The following is a 17,254-nucleotide window of genomic DNA, read 5'->3' on the forward strand; positions in this document are numbered from 1 at the left end:
TGTACCCAGCCATCAGGATCCCAGCTGACAGGAGCTTCTTTTCAGTGGGAACCTTCACACAAACAGCCTGAACATGGGGGCTTGTCTCTGACAGGAAGAAGCTCAACACACTAGATCTGGATCTTCAGAGTTTAGGCACTGGATTTAAGGTTTTAGTCTGGACAGAGAACTACCTCCTAGAAGCTGCTCCTCATGCTGGTGCTAGCATTCACCTCAACAGTTCACACTTTTAACTTTCAGTCCATGACATTTTGGCAGAGGGCTTTGCTTCTGCTAACAGCCCCAGCTTTTTTCATCACTCTTCTGCCAAGATGTCCCTGTGCTCAGAGAGGGACTGGCCCCTGCAGATTCCCCAGTACCTTACATCTGATGGAAATTTAGGACCCCTGGGCTGTAGGAACAGTTCTTCCCACCATACCTGGAGCTCCTTGATCTTCTTCTGCAGCTGGGCCTCAGTCACTTGCCCATCTTCAATCCTTGAATTCAGTTGACTCATTTCAAAGTCTTTCCTGTACAGAAAGGCAGAGCCTTTGGTCAACCAACGCTGTCCCGCCAAGTCCCTCTGGCTCCTGAAGCCAGAGGAAGACTGTTCCCTTGCACTGTAACACCCAGGTCCAGAGGAAAACCGAACCCATACAGGAAAGGAACTGCAGGGGTAAGAAGCAGCACAAAGGCTGCTCTGAGGGGGGGGTGGAGTGGCCAAGCTGGCAGACAGCCTGGCTCTGAGGTTTTCCCTAGAGGTGTTGTTCTCCAGTTCCCCAGCAAGAATGGGACGTAAGTGCTGAAGCCTGTACTTGTAGCTGAGGTCCCAGCTCTGTGCTAGGATCCTGCCAGGCAAGTCTCTCCTCTCCAACCTCACGTACAGAGAAAGGTCTATAGTGCCCTGACCTATTAGTCTGTGCAGCTGACAAGCTCCTCAGCATCTCCGCACAGTGCCCAGGAAAACTAAGCCCTCATTTTACCTGGACTGATCAGGCCAGCCCGTGATCACATCCCAGCAGCCTCTGCAGAGGCCACACGTCCACTTGATTTAGAGGTGGGCACTGCCTGGCGGAGTAAGCAGGCAGCCCAGGCGCATATCACACACTCACTTTTTGAGTTTCTCCTCCAGCTGCTGTTTGTCATTCTCCAGATCCATTACAGACTCTTGTGTCAACTTCAGGTCTCCTTCAAGCTTCCGCTTTGCTCTTTCCAGGTCCATGCGGACTTTTTTTTCTTGTTCAAGAGAGCTTTCCAGCTGGAGAATGAAGGGAGAGATAGGATAGGGAGGGAAAGGACCCTCTGTAGCCCCAACCTTCCCCATGCCCATTGCTGTGGGAGATTTCCCAGCCCTGAGAGCTAGAGCTGTTTCCTAGTTGCTCTCCAGCCCCATTCCCTCAGCCAGGATTGCTCTCCGTGAGGTACTCCAGATCACCTCTCAGTTCAGGGGCAGTTTGTCAATGGGGTTATTCATCAACTGGCCATATTAAATGGGGATGTGATAATGATCCCACCCTCCAAATCCCATCAGGGACAGCCTCTGGGCTCTCTTGGAGCTGTGGCTCAAACCTCTCTCACTGCACCATCACTGGCCTATGACTCACGTCATCCACTTGCTGCTCCAGTTTGACCTTGGCTTTGGTCAGTGTGTTGACCTTGTCTTCCTCAGCTTGCAAGTCATCCAGGGCCTGCTGATGGGCCTCTTGCAGTGCTTTCTTCTCCTTTGTCAGCTTGGCAATGATCTCATCCAGAGCAGCCATCTCTTCAATCAGGTTTTTCACCTAGGTCAGTGAGGTCAAAAACTGAGTACATCTCAGAGAGAGGGGATGCAAAGCTAAATCAGCAGCCTGACTCATTATCAACAGCAGCTTGGTGCAGAAGAATGGCTGCAGAAGCGTGGCTTTAGAATCTCTGAAGATCTGCACAATCCAGGCCTGGTATTAGAATAGGCCTGTAATCAGAATTGTGCTGAAGTTGCTGTGCTGAAGTTAACAAGAAAGGTAGCCCTGAGCTACTCTTGAATCCTGAGACCAAGTAATTATGTTGTGCCAACAGGCCGTGGCTGTAACAAGCTACAGCTGCTGGGAAAGCAGGTGCAGGGCCAAGGAAGGTAGGGAGCGGTACGGGAATATAGGGAGTAACAAACTACAAGGCTGAAGCACAGCAACACAATTAGCTACATGGATAGAATGCTTATTTCAGTCATGATAATTAGGGGTGTGAGAACCGCGCGCGTTTAGAGACTACTAACCAATTACATTTCTGCTTTACGAATATGCATGTGTATCGGTTCTATATAAGTAGTCTTAGAAACTGATAAAGTTGAGCAAGATGCGTAACTCATATTGAGCGTCTTCTTGACTGCGACGAACCCTTCTTCCAACAGCTTGGCACCACATCAGCATCCATCCCCTCTCCCCTTGGCCAGGCTGGTTCCACCAGGTGGTTTGTCAGTGCCCCAGGTCACTTGCCATTGCACAGCACTGTTTGCCCATACCACTCGTGTGCAATGAGGCGGGACACCAGAAGGTTCTGCTCTCTCCCACACCTCTTTTTCCTCTGCCCTGTTCCAGCTCCCACACACCAGCAGCCTCGTCTCTGACGTTTCTCTTTGGTGCCCTCACAAGCACTGAGGCCCCAGGGCAAGGAGGCTGCACTCTGCGCAGGGGGTCAGTTACCTTGTTCTCCGTGGCATGTTTCTCCTTCTCCACCTTGGCCAGCGTGATCTCTAGGTCATCAATGTCCTTCTTCAGCTCTGCACACTCATCCTCCAGCTTCCGTCTCTTGGCGGTGAGGTCTGAGTTCATCTCCTCCTCATCCTCCAGACGCTCTGTCAGCTCCTTCACCTTGGCCTCCAGCTGAATCTTGGACTTGATCAGCAGGTCGCAGCGTTCTTCTGCATCTGCCAGGTTGTCTTGCTCCTGCGACAGGCACAGGAGAACCAGTGCTCACCCACCGCCTCAAGAGCATACCAGCAGGCTCTCAGCCATGCTTTCCTGGCCCAGAGCTGAAGCTCTCCTTGTGGAAGGGGCAGAGCACACTCAAGGTGCTCAGGTGTACAAAAAACCCACAGCTCTAGTCCCTGCCCGTTTTCAAGGTCCATGGGACAACCACTAACACTAACCAGGGCTGAAAGGCTAGCAGCAACTAAATCTTTCCGGAGTTCCTCACTGGACTGACACTTCTGGCACAGAAACGGCACAGATTAGCCACAGTTTGGTGAGCAGACATCGCCATCCCTCCCACCCCCTTGGAAGGAGATCACGCCTTCCAGAGCCAGGGGAGCATGAGTTCCCACAGCAGCCCTGAGGTGGCAAGTTTGTGACATTGCTTCAGGTTTGCATCAAGTCTAACACTGCACTTCATACAGGTTGTGGCAATGAGGGGTCTCAGAACTGCAGGGGGCTGAAAGGGGCACCTAGCACACCCTGCTCCTTCTTCTACCCATGGACCCTGCACTGTCCTTAAATATCCAGGGAGAAGGGGAGGCACTCACTGCCTGCAGCTGGAGAGCCAGGTCATTCTTCTCCTGGATCATGGAGACCTGTTTCTCTTCCAGCTCCTTCCTCTTAGCCTCAGACTTCTCCAGAGCCTCCTTCAGCTTCTGGAACTCCTCCTTCAGGTTGGACATTTCCTTCTCAGTTTGAGCAGACTTGAGTAAAGGCTTGATCTTGAAGAACAGCTTCATCCAGGACCAGTTCTTGACAGCATTGAAGGCCCGGATGTTCCACTGGATGGTGTAGAGGGCTTCCCTGGAGGGATACAAGAAGAGCATCATCATGGGTGTAGATTCATTGTGTCCCATCACCACTGCAGCAGGGACCTGGCTTTTGTAGGCCTGGGCATGGCTCTATTCTTCCCCAGCGGGACAAATGGCAGCATGTTGAATGAATGGCTGCACATTGTCTGCACACTGTAATGGGATGGGTGGCATGGCCTGGATTTGAGCTCTCTTTGCTCTGCAACCCTTTGGAATCTTCCAGTGGAAACCAAAGGCTCCCTCCTCCACCTAGATACACTGACCCTCCCTGCCAGGGCCACGCCAGACCTCTTACAGGTCTGCCTCCATCCCTCTGGCCTTTCCCAACCACTGCCAGCCGTAGGCAAGTCCCACAGGTCAAACACACTGAAATGTGCAGAAGGATCAAGGAGACACACAATGTTCTGCCCCTTGCCCCCACAGCTCTACCTCCTGCTGATGATCCTCTGGTACTCGATGCGCATGAGGTGCCCGCGGATTCTGGCCTGCAGCATGGTCAGGATCTTGGCCAGACGCTCATCTCGCATCTCTTCCAGCAAGCCCAGCAAACCAGCCTTGAAAAACACCTGCAGGCAGGAGAGTGAGAGCAGGGTCAACAGCAGAGAGGACAGAAGGCTCAGCATCATCACTACATGCGGCCCAAAGCAGGGGTACACTCTGCTGGTTTCGGTCCCCTCCCTGCAGGGGCACACACGCCCAGGCTGCCCCGGCTGGAGGTGCACCCACAGCAGGCACAGCTGGGCACCAGATCTCCCTGCCCTGAGCACTGCATTCCCCAGCAGACACTAGCTGCTGTGTCAGGTGCTATGAGGTCAGGCAGCAGTGACCTTCTGCTCAGACCTGTTTCTTCCCAGCCTGCATCTTCCTCTGCCCTCCCTCCAAGGGCCACAGGCAACCTGCAGAGTGCAGGACTGCAGCAGGGCTGTGGCCACGCAGGCAGCAAGCTGGGCGCAGAGCACAGTGGGACTGCAGGGAGACAGGAGGGGACACGTCTCCCTCCCAAGGACCAGCTGCCTGGTCTCACCTTGGTATGACCAAATTTGTACTGCGAGTGGTCCAGCTCCAGGGAGCTCAGCAGCTTCTCTGTGGCCTTTCTGCTGTCCACAAACTTGTCATCCGGAATAGCTGCTGGATTCAGGATACGGTAGCTGCAGGGACACAGCACACAGAGGACATGCAAGAGAACCCCAGTAGAGTGTCGATGGCTCCACCACCATCCCCACACCCCAGTCATGGCAGTTCTCCCAGGAGCACGTCTCTGCAGCACAGGCTGGAGCTATGTACGACCCAGGAGTTCCAGGGTGCAATATGGGCTCTTTGCAGAGCAGACATCAGGGAACTCTGCCAGATCTTAGTCCCTGAACACAAGGAAGACTGTGAAGGAGGTGGCCACTGGCCTCACCATGCCTGGTCAGGCTCAGGCCAAGCAGGGTGGAGGGGGCAGCTGGAGAATGGTAAGGATCCCAAGGGCAGAGAGAAATCTGAGCCAGGATGGGAGGACTTGAACCTTGCCCCCATCCAGCTACACCAGCCCTGCATTCAGACCTCAAACATCACCAGCCCTGCTGTCTCATCACATCTGGCACCAAAATATCCACGCCTGGCACCAGAGAGCCAGCAGCAGAGCTATCCCAAACTGTACATGCACTGGGCGTATTGTGGTGGTTCTGATCAGCCCTGCACAAGGTGGGGAGCAGGTCAGAGCCAGGGCCAGGCCGTGTCCCCTCAGAACACGCGTGGGTTGATGGGCAGGGAAGAAAAGGGGGTTACCGCTGCTTGAAGTCTGCATAGAGGATCCTGTTGGGGAATCCCTTACGGCAGATGCGGATGCCTTCAAGGACACCGTTACAGCGCAGCTGGTGCAGCACCAGGAAGGCATCCATGGCTCCTACGGGTGAGAACAAAGATGTAGCAGGCAATCATCCCAAGAGGACAGGGAAAACGGAGCTGCAGCACAGGCCTGAACTCTGGAAACAGCCATGGTTTTGAACACAGGTGTTAACTTGTCCTGTAGGCCTATGCTGAGCACCAGTGCTGCAGCCTCAGCCTCGGATGGTGGAAGCCAGCCTGACAGACTCGTCCGTGTCTGCTGTTCTACGCAAGTGTGAGGCAGCCCAACCATCAATGTACAGCCAAAACAGGAGCCTGGCAAAACTTATTTTCCCCAGTGGAGGAGACTGGCATGGGTCACAGGGGTTTCCACACTGAGACGGGGCCAGGTCCCCGTGGCAGCAGACCTGCTTCAAGAAAAGTGTCGGGGAGAAGGCAGGTGCAAAAGTCCCTGCCAGCTCCCACACGTGGATGTCACCCAAGGGAGCTGCTAGGGTGCTGACGCAGTCCATGCATACCTGGCGTCTTTGTCTCGTTGGGGATGATGCAGCGGACGAAGTGGGGCTGAGTGGAGCGCAGGTTGGTCATCAGCTTGTTGAGATTCTCCTGTAGGGCAGACACGGGGGATGAGGCATGAGGTGACAGCTCTGCTCCCCTACAACACTGTCTCCAGCCCCTTCCCCCCACAGGCAGGGAGAGAGCAGACACTGAGCGCCCCTTACCACTCTGTGAGAAAGGGGGAATTCCCTCCTGCTTGGCTGCTCTCTGTGCTATGCTGCCCAGGGACATCTCCAGCCCCACAGCAGGACAACTGCCTTCTGCCAGGGTGGGAGCAATGGCAGAGGGGACTGGGCTGGAGACATGCCAAACAGCATCTGCGGGTTTTGCTATGCCAGAGAGGAGCCAGATGCTTCCCGAGTGTTTGTAGGTAAAGTTTTGCTGCAGGGAAGAGCCAGGAACACAGGACTGAACGTATCCCTGGTATTACAGCTCTGCTGCTGCCCATCAGCCCTGTGCTCAGCACCCTGAAAATCTAGTGCTGGCATCCACACTGGTTGTGGTCCTCGCCTCACCAGGTTTTCCCTGCACCTCCACAATGCTGCCCTCAGCCACGACAGAGGGCCCGGCTGACCCGGTCTGGGCCCCCCCTTACCCTCCAAGGCAGGGCTCAAGCCAAGACAAGGCCCTGCCTTTTTCTTGTGGGAAAGGCATCTGCACCCTCCATCTTTCCAGCCTGCCTTCCTCTCATACAGGCTCACCCTGTCCAGGGCCAGCGCGGGGAAGGGAACACTTCCCACAGCTCCATGTCATCATGGGGCACCTTCTCACCAAGGCCTGTGACTTGTCCAGGAGGAAGAAAGTCACGTCTCCCTGAACGGGGGCTCTGACACAAGTGCTGCCCATTTTGAGCACCCTGTCACCACAAGGCTGTCATGGCAGGGCACAGTCTTGGGCTCACACAGCCGTCTGTGCTGTTTTCCAGTTGTTTAAGCTCTGGGGTGGAAAAATAACTCCTGTGGTGAGCATGGGAACGGGGTGGGGGGGGTGGGGGGGTGGTTATCCTGAGCTGTAAAATAGCTCAGGTCACCTCTCTGGACAGGACAGCAGAGAGCTGCCTGCTCAGAGACCTGCAAGATCCTCCTTCATTTTCTTCTGCCCAAAGGCTGTCCTTCCCGCTGACAAGAATGAGGAGAGAAGTAGCACAGACTTAAAGTGATGTTCATGTAATACATTATCTAAACATCACTACAAGTCTTAACTGCCGCTCTCTCAAAGGCGAAGGAGCTGCTGAGCAGCGCAAGCATCACGTGGGCAGAAGCAGCACAAGCCCCAGCTCAAAGGGAACCATCGTTCTCCCAGCCTGGAGCCTCGTGTCCTTCCCTAGCAGCACGGGGACAGGGCTGGGACTCTGCCAGGCACAGGCTCCTTGCCCAGGGATGAGAGGGTGTTAGGGTTTTTTGCCTAGTGGTGGTCCTGCAGGAGCCCTGGTGCTCCTTCAGGCCCCAGGAGCTCATGTGCAAGATACCCCAGTCTTGGCAGGGAAGTGGGACTGATACTGGGACACCGAGCGTGCTTCCCTCATGGCCTTGAACGAGGGGCTGGCTCTTACCTTGTGCAGCTGCGACACTGTTTGGAAAGAAGCTGCCTTTTTACGTTTCTCCTTGGTCCCTGGCTTGTGAGGTTCCTCTGTTGGGTTGAAATATTGATTAATTACGTCAGCAAAACATCTGCTCAACTGGGAGGACTCAGAGGCATTCCTAAACACCCCTGAAATGCCTGCAGCTCTGGCTCTCTGCAAAGCAGAGATGGTAGTGCCCTGCTGCAGAGCCAAGCCACAGACCACCATAAACACCTCCCACAGCACCCAACTCTGGGTGTTGTTCCTCAGCTCTTGGTAATAAGAGACGCCTTCACACATCCCAAGTCACAGGGCCACCAGGACAGCTCTAGGACAGCTCTACAGCACTGCACAAGCTCAGCCTGGCCCTAACCCTAAAGCCCCTAGGGCAGCGCTGCGTGTCCAGAGAACCCACCTACCCAGGTCATGGAGGTTTTTAGGGGTCAGTGTGGGTCTTCCCTTTGCCCAGGCTGCTGGGTGCAGGAATGCTGCACCAACAGCTCAGCGTGGGGGTGAGGAGGCTTTACTGCTAAGGGAGGGAGAGATCAAGGTCAAAAAAGGGGTGAGGTTGATCCTCACCTGAGGTAGAGCCCACGTAGTTCTCATAGAGGGAGGCGAGGAGTTTGTTCTGGGATTTTTGGAAGACAGACACCACTGTCTCATTCAGGGGGTCCTTGTTCTTGTCCAGCCACCCAACGATGTTGTACGGCACCTGCCACCAGAGGAGAGAGGCAAAGGTAAGGACGGCCCTGCAAGGGGGACAGTGTGAATGCTGTGGGAGAGCTGACCACCCCAGTGGTGGGACGTACCACCCCAGCATAGTGCACCAGCTCAAAGTGGGCCTCGTATTTCCGCTTCTTATCCGGCCGGGGCTTCTGGAAGTTGGGCGACTTCCCGATGTGGTTGTCATAGAGCTTAGCTTTGAACGACATGTCAGAGGCTTTCGGGAACATGCACTCCTCTTCAAGGATGGACAGGATTCCCAGTGGCTGCAGGGAGAAGGTGGTATAAAGAGATCTGAGCTCAGTGTTGCCATGTCCTATCCCAGAATGGGGGAGTCTTGGTGACACTGAGCAAGGTCACATCCTCTCCAGTATCCTAACAGGTTTTCTCTTTTTTTTAAAAAAAAAAAAATATTAATTTCCTCCATGCAATGGTGGAAATCTTTTACACAAGCTGCTCTGAAATAGCAAGTACTTAAGAGGCATTAAGGAGCAGCAAGTGGGTAGGAAAAAAGGGGCAGAGATCACTGTTCTCTGGAGGAAAAGGCTGCACCAGGTTTTGTGGCTCGCTGGTGGGTAGGACCGTAATTTCCTTGGTTTCATAAAGTCAAAATTTGTGCCAAAAAGGACTCAATGGGCTGGAGGCTCTGAGCTGTAAATGTGGGAAAAACAAAATGGGACATTTGGCACTGACTGGGGAGGGAATAATTTCATTTCTGGTAGCAGAGCACATCTCACTGTTCCAGTCTTTGCAAACAAACTGCCTACCAGAAGTACCGTTCCTGTGCCTCACTCATGCTTTACCTTCTCAATGAGGTCAATGCAAGCCTGCAGGTCCAGGCCAAAGTCAATGAAGACCCATTCGATGCCTTCCTTCTTGTATTCTTCTTGCTCCAGGACAAACATGTGGTGGTTGAAGAACTGTTGCAGCTTCTCATTGGTGAAGTTGATGCACAGCTGCTCAAAGCTGTTGAACTGCAAGAATAAAATACATCTGTGTCAGAAGGAGCTCCAAATGTGAAGTGATTCACTCTTCTGATTTGTTTAGGTGTGGAGTGATCTCTGCCAGGCTCAGCTGGATTGCTACCAGAGCAGGTAGCCAGAAATCACTGGAGATGTGCCCACAGCAATGTTACAACAGTCCTTGCAAACTGCCTGTTTGCTCCAGATTAATTATTTCAGAAGAGAGCTCTTTTTCTTATCAAGGTCAGCAGTTTCTTGGAAGAGATAGAGCTGTCAATCACGAGGGGACTGAGCTGTCTAGCTATAACATTCCTCTGAACCCACTGCAGGGGGCTGGCAGAACTCACGTCAAATATCTCGAAGCCTGCAATGTCCAGTACTCCGATGAAGAACTGTCTGGCCAGCTTGGTGTCAAGGGTCTTGTTGATCCGAGTCACCAGCCACTTGAACATGCGATCATAGGTGGCTTTAGCCAGGGCTCCCACAGCATAGACAACCTGCCAAAACAAATCATAGAGCAGGTCACGAGCACTTATGCTTCTCCTTGCTTTCATAGGAGTTAGAGGACGAAGAAGAGAGCTCCTCTTGGCACACAAAGGACAGACAGAGAGATCCAGGGAGTTCATGGTTACAGTATGTGCTCCAAGATTAATTTTCACATGCTTACAAGTGTGTTCTTGTGTCCCTGGCCTGGTCTTAGCCTCCAAGGTCTTGGGATACAGATTCAGACTAAAGGGGTATTTTCAGAAGCCTTGTGCATGGCAGAAGCCTACAGCACACTTTGGGTAAGACACCAGGTCCTAAGGTTGTCTTGAATTTTCCTCGACTGGCTTGCACTGTTCAGGCCAGGTTTGGGTTCCTAACTGTGATGTGGCTGGAATCTGACAAGATACGTTTTTGGTGTATTTGAGTCTCCCACAATATAAGTTTAAATGAGTTTTGGATGAGTATTTAGATAAGTTTTCTACTTTCCAGAGCTGAACTCTTCATTGGGAGTGTGTGACTGTCTCTGAAACAGACCCATAGAAAATGGACCTCTTCTGGCTGTGATCCAACCCACATCTCAGATACTGCACTGAACCTCCAGCCTTGGCTAATATCCAGAGCTGTCTGCCAGCTCTGCTGCCAGCTTTCCCAGCTGCTAAGAGCCAATAATCATGGATACATCTTCTCATGCTGCTCTGGGGTCTCCTCCTAAAGCCGAGAGAGTGAACTGAAGCACCGTTCACCCTGTGCAGAGAACATTGTGCAATGGGCCTGCTTGCAAAGGAGTCACATACCAGCATGAGTAAGGAGGTGTCCTTGGACACTCACCTGTTCCACATTCTGACCTTTGGTCACGTATTCATTGCCCACTTTCACACGAGGATGGAGCAACCCCTTGATAAGATCAGCTGAGCTGATTCCCATGAGGTAGGCAGCTTTGTCAGCACCTGTAAAACAGTACAAAGGCATGAGGAGCCAGCAAGGAAGACTTGGGAAGGAAAAAAAAGAAAAAAACCCAAACCAGCTCTTCTGCTGATCAGTGCTAACTATAGTAGTTTTTCCACCTGCTCCAGAGTTCCCTCCAGTGTCTAGTGTGATTTCTCATCTTGCATATTGTATGACGCTTTTAAAGTCTGGAGCTGCTGCCTGAGAAGTTACTGGTTGGAGGAGATGGCCATAGCAGACCTGCTGCACCTTGACAGGTGCCTAACACCTTTTTGAGTCTTCTTGATCTGGTGATAGCTATGTATTTGCCGGTGGAAGCTTGGATTCCCATGCAGCAAATCTGAACTGACCAGAAGAGAGGTGATTTTCTTGCTTATCTTTCATAGACTCCTAATAGCAGATTGTAGCCAGAAAATCACTTCTGTAGGGAAATCACTGCTAGATCAAAATCTTCACTAATTACCAGGTAGCAGCTTTGCGTTGACATTCCTCAGGCAAGGGGAACTCTTCCTTCATGAATATTAGCATGACAAGGTCTAATCCAGGTAGTCATTTCTGCTGGATCCCTGCCTCAGCTGATGTCTAGTCACTGCTTAAGCCTTCCAGTTAAGTGACAGGGCTCCCTCTTCTCATCCTTCTACATGCTGGAAAGTCACCCTCTCCTTGAAGCTTCTCCATTATGCCTGGGAGCATAAGGCATAATGCAGCAGGGCAAAAGCAACAGAAAATATTTGAGCTTTGACCTTTCTGAATGTTCAGGTTTGCTCTGTAGCCTGACTATTGTCTTAGATCTATGATTTGCATTGGATTTTCCTAAGCAACAAACAAGGAAAAATTATTAGACAGTGACTGTGTCCTACTTCAACCACTTTTCAGGAGGCTGTGACTTGAGCAGGTCCTTGCAGACCTGATCGTGGCCTGGCTCACGTTCTGTGGATGACCTGCTCTGGAAGGCTGTCTCATGAAGTGCAAGAGAAGAGGAGACGAAGGGCAGATGAAAACTGAACGAGGTGAAGCACAGCCAGGGTGTGACAGCCTGTGATGCTGTGGAGGCAAGTCTGACGCAGATGAGACCACCTAGCGCGTGCAGGAAAGGCTCTCCTACATATGCCCGCTCAAGGACTAGTCCCTTTGTGCACCTACAGCAGGTCCTAAGACAGTGGGTTGCTTGGGGTTGTGGTGACTGACCTTCATGGACCAGCCCAGGGAAGTTATCACAGTCTGCCCTGGGAGGAATTTGCATGCCTGATCTGGCAGCATGGAGCCAAACTCACTTTCAGTGCCGTCAGCCTCTGCCTGCTCTTCTCGCTGCTTTTGCTTGAACTTCATGTTGCCAAAGTGCATGATAGCACCCACTATTTTATAGGAGCCATATTTCTCGTCATTGCTGAAGCCCAGGATGTCCATGGCATGCTGAAGAGAGACAAAGCAATATATAGAGAAAAAAAATCACCACTCTGAGGTGAGGGTTGGTCCTCCCACCATCTCCTAAGGCACCCTTTCTATCCCGGGGCTCTGAGCAGGGTGCTCTGTCTGGTGGGCACCTAGCCAAGGAATCCTGTCCATAGGATTCTGAATGCGAGTGCAGCTCCCACAAGATCTATTTGAAAGCAAAAGGGCTAGCCTAGCACCCAAAAGCATGGAGTTTTCCAAGCTGAGGTCTCATCTTGCCACAGGAGCCATGCAAAGTGCTCTGTGCTAGAAGCCCTCCCTAATGCAGGGAACTACTCTGCCTGGATGAGGCTGTTGATGGAGATCAGACTCACTCTGCTCTTCCTTGTACGCTCACAGCATGTGTAGAGCGACTGCCAATAAACCAGAAGGAACTCACAGCTAATTTAAAGAGGGACACAGAAAAGCCAGAACACGTCCCCATGTCTGCCCAGAAGAAGGTTGTGCCTGCCCACCCCCCACCCCCCCCCAAGTCTCCTTCCTCGGGATGTGCAGTCTGAAGGAAGTACACATACATCCGTTGCCATGAGCTCCTCGCCGTCATCCAGGTTGTCGACAGTTGTTACACCCTGCGAGCAGAAGTGGTAGTCGTAGGGGTTGAGGGAGAGCAGCAGCATATCTGTTGGGGGAACACATGTAGAGGGTGAGGCCAGTCTGACAGAGACAAAGCTGGGGCAGAGGGACAACCCTGGAGACACAGATGGAGCAGTAAGGCTTCACCAGCCTCAACTAGAGGGCACCAGCTGGTGGGAGGAACAGCCTCTTCAAGCTCAGGCAGGTCCACACACGGGTCCATCTCTTTTGTGATATGCCTCCTGCTTGCTATCTTGGGACATGGCTTGGCTGCAGACTGATTTAGAAGTGGCCATCCATGTCCTTGTGACCACCAGATAAGATTACTGCTCTGCACAGCTCTCCAGACCTACCTAATAAGGTATTGTTCTCAAGCCAGCAACAGGCTCAAGAGCCTGCAGCCAAGAGGCTGACCACGCCAGGGGACTGTGCCAGCCATCTTTCTGCAGTGTGGAAAGGTCTCCCGTGTACCGCGTGTGAGCTGGCACCTGGAGGGCAGGGCTGCTCAGAGCACAGGACCACTGCCCTGCACATTTGGGTCAGCTGGGGCTGTCCTGGGGAACACATCTAGGGTATGCCTACAGCCAGGGCTGCTGCTGCGAGTGAGCTGTGCAGCTGTTTTCAAGCTCACCTGAAACAGGTCATCTCACTAGGGTGGCCGAAGAAGCTCAGAGTGGGCTGCAAAACACTTCCCCCTACCCCAAAATGAGGAAATACTCAGCCTGCACATGCTGAGGTCAGTGTTGTACCTACTACGTGATGAGCACTCTATGCAAAGCAGCTTTGCAAAGCATGCTCCCACCCTGCAGACAAACCCCAAGTGACCACTGCTCTGCTCCGAGACAGCTGCAGAAAAGGCTTTAGTCTGGCTCCTCGGTCAGTGAGGATAAAGGATCCTGCACTAGATGACCTCTTGAAATCCCTTCCACCCTGAATTACCTGCCAACCCTATGATCTCAGCAGCAGGCAAAGCATTTGAGGGCAGTACCTGCATGGTGGGCTGGGTTTGCTCATTCTTTGTGGACCCCAAAGCTGGCAACAGAGCCCTACTTGTGGCTATTTCAGGCCATCGTGCTACAAAGACTCTGCCACAGCTTCGGCTGCCTTACCTTGCAGCTCTGGCTTCTTCCCAGAGAGGATCTGGTAGTAGATGTGGTAGCTTCGCTCTTTAGGTTGCTGGAAAATCACTCTTGATTTTTCCAGAAGATCTAGAATCAAATAGGGCAGAGGGGTTAAGGGAGGGCTTGTTCTTCCACGAAGCTGACCCAGCATCAACACAAATAGCGAGAAGAAATCCCTCCCCACGGCAGCTGGCACGTGTTTACTCACAGATGTCAATGTCTGCAGAGGCCAGCTTCCCTGAGGGGCCAAAATGGATCCGGATGAACTTGCCCTGAAAACATTTGCAGGAGATGAGTGCTGGGCTTGGCTACACAGCTACAACTCTGAACAGCACCCAGAAACCTCAGACAACTACAAGAAACTGGTAATTTCCCACTTCTTAAGCTTCTGCTGATACCAGGCAAGTTACTGGGCTCAGTGAGGAGTAGATGGGTGAAGTTCCCTGGTTTGTAACATGCAGAGGGTCAGACAGCATTGCCTAAGGCTTTAAACACTATACAGGCAGAAATTTCACTCACAACAGATAAATCCCTGTCCTCAGACCTGTTCTTGAAGCTAAGCAGTTCTGCAGGGCAGTGTGATACTGAGTCTGCCCACGGCCTCCTGCTCTGTGGTGTGCTGAGGAATCTCACCCAGGTGTCTTCTCTCCCTCCAAGGCACAAGAACAGGCATCAAAGCCACCTGTGGCTGATGAGCTCAGCATCCCACAGCAGACCCAGGCTGCACTTAGTCGAAAAGATGCTGCTCCTCGGAAGGGGCACCCTTGCCTCTCCCAGCTCCAGCACTTCAGGCTGTGCTTACTGGCCTTCTCAGCTCTGGTTCTGTAAGGCCAGCCATGGGCTGTGACACCAGGGTGATTTTTTTCTGACCAGCACACCATCTACTGCACTGATGCAATCAGAAGAAGCTTCACTTCAGCAATCCAGCCCCACCAGGAAGCAGAGCTAGCCTCCTGCTACGTGCCTTTGTCTCATGCCCTACAAAACCACAATGCCACACAAGCAATGCATTCATTGCATAAACACGACACATGAGCTCTCTGTCCTGCTAAGACACTTACAAAACGTGAAGAGTTGTCATTCCTTATGGTCTTGGCGTTGCCAAAAGCTTCCATAGCTGGGTTAGCCTCAATGATTTGATCTTCGAGGGTGCCCTGGGAAAAAAAATAAAAAGGTTGTGTCAGATCCCACCCAGCCGGAGGGGATTTGTTACCAACAACACAGGGAAACAGTGAGTGGGGATCCTGGCACCACCCGCCTGCTATGCTTGTTGGCTATCTTTAAGAGCCTCCTGCTCCTGAGGCATCTCCTTGTCTAGAGGCAATGCAGCTCAGTTTAGGGTCACCAGAGTTAGGTTTTGCAGAAATGCCCTTTTGTGGGCTTCCCCTTCCCTGAACTGGTCCCTCTGAGTATCCAGGCTACTGTCCTTTCTGCACACGGCAGTCCGTAGCCCCTTCCTTAGGCTGATAAGATATGCAATCCAAGAGCAAGCACGCATTGTCACAACAGTCTGAAACATTTCAGGCTCTTTGGCTCTGCCAGGCATTTCCTCATCCATCAAAACAAAGTCTTGGACAGTTCAAATCACAGCACATCGCAAAAGAGGAGATCCAGAAAACAGGCTTGGCCTACAACTCCCTGCAGCAACAACATGCACAGCACGGTCACAGCGTGACGGGAAAACATCACAGGTCCCAGCTGGCGTGACCTGTTGAACTTACTGGAGGTCTCCAGAGCAAGTCCCAAGATTAATCTTCCCCTAACCTTGTTTTTCCATTCATATTTCACATGCACAGTTCAAAGATAAAGAGACAGCCTCCACCTAACGCAGGCAAAGCAGGACCAGCATTCAAGGAGAGAAAAAAGGCTCGTGCCAAGCCACATGAAGGATAGTGGGGGTTGAAAACAGTAGTAGAGTTTGGTGGCACAGGCTCCTGCAGGATTTTTCCTGAGAGCTTTTGCCTGTGCTCTGACACATTACAGTCCATAGGGCTTTCCTTAGGTGGGGAACACCAGCTCCGGGCTCTGCCCTCCAAGAGCCACACTGTCTTTTCAACATGGGGCCCATGATTTCTCCCCACCTCTGCAGCTTCAGGCACGTGAAGAGCAAAAGAGACAGGGAGCAGCTGTGATGGTTATCCTTCGATCTGTTATCTTTAAATTCAGCCTGATCTAAAATTGCCTGGCCTGTGAGATTCCATGGGGGCTGCCCCAGGACCCCCAGATTCAGCCCCAGCTATCTCACTCTCAGTAAGTTTGCCCAAGCAGATTTATGTGTTACTGAGCATCCCCCAGCCAAGGGTGTACAAGAGCTAAAGGCTGTCCCACAGTGCTCAGAGAAACCAAGCCCAAGGGCATACAATTGATCTGCTGAAATGGCTGAGCCCTTGGGGTGCTGGGAGCACCAGGGACCAAACCGAGCCTTTGCTGGACTTCCACAGCCACTCAGCTGTTTCCTTGGAGCTAATAAAGCACCTCAGAAACACACCCCAGAGAAGGACATCAGCTGCCTACAATGTGGTGGGGCCAAGCCAGTTCAGGTCTTTGCAGAGGGTGGCCTGTGCAGGTCTGCAGCCAGGCTACGGTGCTGCCCATGGCAAAGAGGCTCTTCCCTGCCCCTCAGCACCACCACCCTCAGCCAGGCTCCGAGGCAGGGGGGACACTACCACAGAGTGGAGGCTTCACCTTATCTTTGGAGGAGCCCACGGCACCCCCAGGCAAACACCGCGCTGGTTAGAAACGAGCATTTGAAGAGTAAAGATCCCTTGAAGGAAAGGTGGAGTCAGAAAGGTAGAAAGTCATGAAGAGGCAAAACCACCAAAGCTTCAAACTATGGTAAGGTGGGAGATACAAAGCCAAGCGGAGAACTAAATGCTGCCCAGGTGCTCCCAGACCCGAGGCAGAGGCCCCACACAGGCTTTCCTCATCACTCCGCCATAGCTCTGTGGTGCAGCACAACTCTGTCCTCAGCATTCAAGATTAGGAGTCTACAACACTTACCCCAGTTTTAGTGGCAAGAGCTGCCTAGAGAAAGGAAAGAAAATCGTCTTTAGAAATCCAGAAAAGCCAGGCAAGAACCACAAGAAGCATGGTCAGAAAAGCAGGGCATGACCATTTAGTGCCAAAAAAAGTCCAAGAAAAACATGGGAGGATTAAACTTCATAAGAAATGCAAAAAAGTTGTTAAATAGATTAGCTCAAGAAAATAAAGAAATGCGTCAAAAAGCAAGAACAGTTAAATTCAAACCCAAAGAAGAGTAAAGAAAATAATGCTGAAGTATTGCTTGTCTGATACCTAAAGCAGC

The 17,254-nt window shown here is 52.2% G+C and overlaps 1 protein-coding gene across 1 annotated transcript in view; it reads right to left on the minus strand.

Annotated features, from left to right (window-relative positions):
* Positions 1–17,254, minus strand: part of MYH7B (myosin heavy chain 7B) — a 28,709-nt gene that overhangs the window by 6,433 nt on the left and 5,022 nt on the right. The window contains exons 7-27 of the mRNA XM_056353204.1: positions 16,951–16,974; positions 15,012–15,104; positions 14,159–14,222; positions 13,939–14,037; positions 12,772–12,875; positions 12,079–12,217; positions 10,688–10,806; positions 9,721–9,870; positions 9,215–9,385; positions 8,498–8,677; positions 8,268–8,400; positions 7,680–7,756; positions 6,088–6,175; positions 5,510–5,627; positions 4,764–4,887; positions 4,169–4,305; positions 3,476–3,731; positions 2,658–2,900; positions 1,584–1,760; positions 1,092–1,237; positions 419–509 (exon numbers count right to left, since the gene is read on the minus strand). Coding sequence (XP_056209179.1) covers positions 419–509; positions 1,092–1,237; positions 1,584–1,760; positions 2,658–2,900; positions 3,476–3,731; positions 4,169–4,305; positions 4,764–4,887; positions 5,510–5,627; positions 6,088–6,175; positions 7,680–7,756; positions 8,268–8,400; positions 8,498–8,677; positions 9,215–9,385; positions 9,721–9,870; positions 10,688–10,806; positions 12,079–12,217; positions 12,772–12,875; positions 13,939–14,037; positions 14,159–14,222; positions 15,012–15,104; positions 16,951–16,974 — 2,733 coding nt within the window. The remainder of the gene's footprint in view (positions 1–418; positions 510–1,091; positions 1,238–1,583; positions 1,761–2,657; positions 2,901–3,475; positions 3,732–4,168; positions 4,306–4,763; positions 4,888–5,509; positions 5,628–6,087; positions 6,176–7,679; positions 7,757–8,267; positions 8,401–8,497; positions 8,678–9,214; positions 9,386–9,720; positions 9,871–10,687; positions 10,807–12,078; positions 12,218–12,771; positions 12,876–13,938; positions 14,038–14,158; positions 14,223–15,011; positions 15,105–16,950; positions 16,975–17,254) is intronic.

The sequence above is a fragment of the Falco biarmicus genome, chromosome 10, assembly GCF_023638135.1.
Source record: "Falco biarmicus isolate bFalBia1 chromosome 10, bFalBia1.pri, whole genome shotgun sequence".
Lineage (NCBI taxonomy): Eukaryota > Metazoa > Chordata > Aves > Falconiformes > Falconidae > Falco > Falco biarmicus.